At 46.4% G+C, this 4,900-nt stretch overlaps 1 protein-coding gene and 1 long non-coding RNA gene across 4 annotated transcripts in view; one reads left to right on the forward strand and one right to left on the reverse strand.

The window, feature by feature from the left end:
* Positions 1 to 4,900, forward strand: part of LOC127748950 (uncharacterized) — a 116,836-nt gene that overhangs the window by 78,111 nt on the left and 33,825 nt on the right. Inside the window, exon 3 of the long non-coding RNA XR_008010869.1 lies at positions 238 to 276. This is a non-coding gene — a long non-coding RNA (uncharacterized LOC127748950). The remainder of the gene's footprint in view (positions 1 to 237; positions 277 to 4,900) is intronic.
* Positions 2,333 to 4,900, reverse strand: part of LOC113216817 (zinc finger protein ZFP2-like) — a 9,447-nt gene continuing 6,879 nt past the window's right edge. For all 3 annotated transcript variants that reach the window (XM_052264888.1, XM_052264887.1, XM_052264889.1), the window contains exon 4: positions 2,333 to 3,687. In XM_052264888.1, the coding sequence (XP_052120848.1) occupies positions 2,709 to 3,680 (972 nt within the window). In that variant the 5' untranslated portion in view covers positions 3,681 to 3,687 and the 3' untranslated portion in view covers positions 2,333 to 2,708. The remainder of the gene's footprint in view (positions 3,688 to 4,900) is intronic.

The following is a 4,900-nucleotide window of genomic DNA, read 5'->3' on the forward strand; positions in this document are numbered from 1 at the left end:
TAAGGGGAACGGGAAAACTTTGAGGCAACCCCACATTTGAGGAAAAACTCAGATTTTGAGAAAGTCTCCTCAAAAATTCAAAACCGCTGTATGTAGGCAACCGACATTGCACCCCCCCCCCCCCCCTCTGTCAACCGGACCTTTGATCCGCGCCTGTAACCAGTTGAGCCCTTGGTTCGAGTGTGCCGCCGAGCAGTGAGTGAAAATTCAATAAATGGTTCTTTCTTTCTGTTCCAGGATTTTCGGCCCCATTTGCATATCAACCAAACGAAAAAGGTGAGTCAGAAGAGAGAGTTCCACATTAAAACGTTTAGAAAAAATTTAGTCCTAGGAGAGGGTAGGCGGACACCGGACCCGGTTTTTAGAGGTACTGGGGCTGGGCCCCGCGGCGCCAGCCAGCAACCATAGCGCACTCCAAGCGGGACCACAGGCGCGGCGCACGGCCGCCTCGAAACGGCGTGTTATCGCCCGAGAAATTCTTTCCGGACAGGTGATGCCCTGGTTTAGCGGAAGGGGTAGAAAGGGTTGGGGGGGGCACGCAGGGTGCTACCCGTCACACATTTCTTGTTGCACACAGTACACTCGAAAGGCTTCTCCCCAGTGTGGGTTCGGAGATGAACAAGCAGGGTGTCACCCGTCACACATTTCTTGTTGCACACAGTACACTGGTGGTGGTGGTGGTAACGCTGTGGCGGGGGCACACGCGCGTTAGATAAAACGGCGTGAGGTACGATGACATCCAGGCTGCTGTGTGGTGATGCAGGGTCAAGGCGACTGATATGAAGCACAGTAGTGGGTTTGGCAAAATATAAGACCCTCTCCCCCTCTAGGTCGCAGTCGACGCAAAGGCAGTGTGGGTAACATTATGGCAACGCAGCCCTCAGCTGCGGCATGTACTCCAGCGCGGGGCCGGCCGGCCCGGGCCGCCCCTCACACATGACTGGAAATTTTAATGACGCAAGTTTGGCTGCCCCGCCGAGCCCCGCCCGCCCCCGCGCCCATAGAACATCTTGCTGCGGCGGCCGGATGAGTCCCGCTCCCCCCTTCAACACGTTATCCTCTTGGACCCCAGCCACTGTAAAAACTATCGTCGTAAATTCACATTCTTTGTAAACTCGAATGAAAATCTACGTTGTAAATTTAAGAGAGCACACCTCTTACTCGCCACTGGATTTTAAGTCGATGCGTACTGCATGTATTTTTTAGCCCGCTCTTTTGCTTAAAAGCTATAAAAGCGGGCTTATGCCATCGCCTCTGTGTTCGTCTGTCTGTCTGTCTGTTTCCCAAGAACGACGTGAGCTAGAGGTTTGAAATTTTCAGGGTATTATTGTTGTCACTTCTGGTCAACGAAACGGTTGGTGCAAATCCTGGCAATCAACCCTGAGTGGGTCTGAGGGGGTAACAAAGAAATTGGGGTTGGTCCAAGAAGTGGAAAAAAAATATTTTATTTTATGGTGTCCGAAGAGGTAACTCGTGAGAGTAGAGCCCTCCACGCGAAAATTTCGTCCGTTTGGCTCTATCTCTCACCGTTTACGCGCTAGAGGGAGTTTTACCCACGAAAGTGGCTTAAAAATAAATATATTAATTTTAGAAAACATTTGATGGTCTCCTAAGGGGTAACTTGTGAAAGTAGAGCCTCTTGGGCTAAAGTTTTGTCCTGTTTACTTACAAAAGGGAGTTTTTTTTACCAAACTGGCCAAAACTTGTTCGAAGATGTTCAGCGTATGAAAAGAATACTTCGTTTGTTGGGTTTTACTTACGAAGTAGACAGAAAAGGTACCTGGCAAAAAGATGGTCCAAAGCGAGCCGTCACTCCAACGGGCCGAAGGCCCGTTTTCGGAAAGATGTATTACACCATAAAAATGCAGAAGGGACGGGCCGAAGGCCCGTCCCAAACGCCGCCGGCAGGCCAAGCTGGGCCCGCTCCCTGCCGAACCGAGTTGCCGGTGGAGCGAAGCGGAGCTGGCAACTTGGTTTGGCGGAAGAGCGGGCCCAGCTTGTTACGATTTACGATTTACCAATTGAAATTTTACAACTTGCGTCGCGGAAAATTTTCCTGTAAACCTTTCAGCTATTTATCACAGTGGCAGCGGCAGCAGAACCACAACATCTAAATAAGACTGATAGACTGGCAGGCACGCCCTATCACAGGTCAATGGTATTTCAAGTTCACCCTTCATATTATCAAGCCTATAGTTCACGGTTAGAAGAATGTGTGTGCTGCCATAGCAAGCTAGTTGCAATATTGTATCTGACTCAGTTACGGACACAAGACCAGTGCTTGGTTGAATAATTGTGCTTGACATTTGGAGTGTAAATAACATGTAGAGAATTCAGTATGCACACTTCTCTTAAGTGCACTTACATTTATACATAGATCAAATTAAGATAATTGACACAAAAAAATAGAAATAGGCGAAAACTAAAAAATAATAATAAATAAACGCAAACCAAACGTCTTCTAAGCAGCTTATAAGATGTGTACGCATATTTCGACAATGCAAAAAATGTCATTGTGGCACGTTCAATACATTGAAAAGGCTAGTCTTCTACTTCTTCATGGCTTCGGGGATGAACAAGAAGTTCAGCACTTCTTGCAAATTTCTTGTTGCACACAGTTCACTCCTGTGTGAGTTCGGAGATGGACACGGACGTACCTACTATGCGAAAACTTCTTGTTGCAAATGGTACACTCGAAAGACATTCCTCTACGTATGTGTTCGAAGATGAGTACGCAGATTACCAGCCTGCGAAAACTTTTTGTTGCAAATGGAACACTCATAGGGCTTCTCTCCTGTGTGGGTTCGGAGATGGACACGCAGGGTGCCACCCGTCACACATTTCTTGTTGCACACAGTACACTCGAAAGGCTTCTCCCCAGTGTGGGTTCGGAGGTGAACATGCAGTTCATCACTTCTCGCAAACTTCTTATTGCACGTAGTACACTCGAAAGGCTTCTCTCCAGTGTGGGTTCGGAGATGGACACGCAGGGTGCTACCCGTCACACATTTCTTGTTGCACACAGTACACTCGAAAGGCTTCTCTCCTGTGTGGGTTCTGAGATGGACACGCAGGGTGCTACCCGTCACACATTTCTTGTTGCACACAGTACACTCGTAGGGCTTCTCTCCTGTGTGGGTTCGGAGATGGACACGGACGTACCTACTATGCGAAAACTTCTTGTTGCAAATGGTACACTCGAATGGCGTTTCCCCTGCATGTGTTCGTAGATGAGTACGCAGATTACAAGCCTGCGAAAACTTTTTGTTGCACACAGTACACTCAAAAGGCTTCTCGCCAGTGTGGGTTCGGAGGTGAACATGCAGGTCCTCATTTCTCGCAAACTTCTTGTTGCACGTAGTACACTCGAAAGGCTTCTCTCCTGTGTGGGTTCGGAGATGGACACGCAGATTTCTACCACACGAAAACTTCTTGTTGCACACGGTACATTCAAAGGGCTTATTTCCTGAGTGGGTTTGGAGGTGCTCATCTCGATGACCAATCGTCACAAATGTCTTGTTGCACTCGGTACACTTAAAAGGCTTCTCCCCTGTGTGAGTTAGGAGATGAGCGGTCAGGTTACCTTTAGTAAAGAACTTTTTGTTGCACAGAGTACACTCAAAAGGCCTTTTTCCTCTGTGGGAGAGTTGATGAATATGTAAAGTTCGACTGCTGGACATGATGTTTCTGAAAAGTAAAAAAAAAAAAGAGGATCGTTTTTATTACATTAACAAGGTAAATGTACGCCAGACCACGTCTCGCGTAACAGGATTCGCGATATCTCACGAAACACTGTTACGCTGCGACACTGTCAACAGCCTCGCAATAGCAGCCCAATCACCTTAACAGTCGGCTAAATTGTGAAATCGTAAACACAGAACGCCCTCATTTGATTGCAAGATGGGGATAGCGAAATTTTCAGTGGTATGGCGGCAGCAGCCATCTTAAGATTTTTTGACAGTACATGCCCCCACATTGGGACAGGTAAAGTCACTCATATTATGATCTTTTGTAGTAATGATGGCTTGAGTGTAATTTGGATTTTTAGGGGCGGTATGGACCATTCTTTCCGAGATGCCATTCTGAATATTCCGAAAATCCAAGTATCCTATGAGTTATATACCGACATAGACATGGTGACAGTAAGTGCCCCAAGCCCGGGGCACATACTGTCAATTACCGCGGTCCCCTCTCGCGCGATGATTTGGGAGAAGAAACGAATATTTTTGCGGAGGTCACAGTGGTTTCTTGTGACTAAAGGTCGAATAAAGGCACACCAACCCAGAAATCTGAAATCCTGCCTGAATAATGACTGCTAGAAAAGATTTTCCAAAAAGTGACACTATGTGCCCCACCTACCCTTACTATGATGGGTTACCCCTCAGGAAACCATAAACCATTATTCTCAAAAAACGTCATTTTTGGGGGCCCCGTTGTTTTTTATTTTTTTAAATCCAATTTGAGCTAGAATGCTCATCTTCTCATCTGTCTTTTTATAACACGAAACGACCATGAAAATCCCAGGTCGCTCGCTTCGTTCTCGAGTTATCGTGCGGTCAGACACACACAGACATACAGAAAAAGTTTCTTCCGACCAGACAGAGTAATAGGCTTCGGTAATCGCTCAGCCAATTATTGTTATTATGATTTCTGATTTGTTTCTTAATTATTAGTTTCACTTTTAAATGTTTTCTAGGATCCTTGGTGAAACAACGTTACCCGGTTACATTACAAGGTTACGAATCGCTTTCCCTTTCTGCTATATTCATGGCTTGCTAGCTCAACTGTAAAAACAGAATCTGATTTAAGGGGAACGGGAAAACTTTGAGGCAACCCCACATTTGAGGAAAAACTCAGATTTTGAGAAAGTCTCCTCAAAAATTCAAAACCGCTGTATGTA

Source organism: Frankliniella occidentalis, unplaced genomic scaffold (genome assembly GCF_000697945.3).
Source record: "Frankliniella occidentalis isolate FOCC.00 unplaced genomic scaffold, Focc_3.1 Scaffold22, whole genome shotgun sequence".
In the NCBI taxonomy this organism is placed as follows: Eukaryota; Metazoa; Arthropoda; class Insecta; order Thysanoptera; family Thripidae; genus Frankliniella; species Frankliniella occidentalis.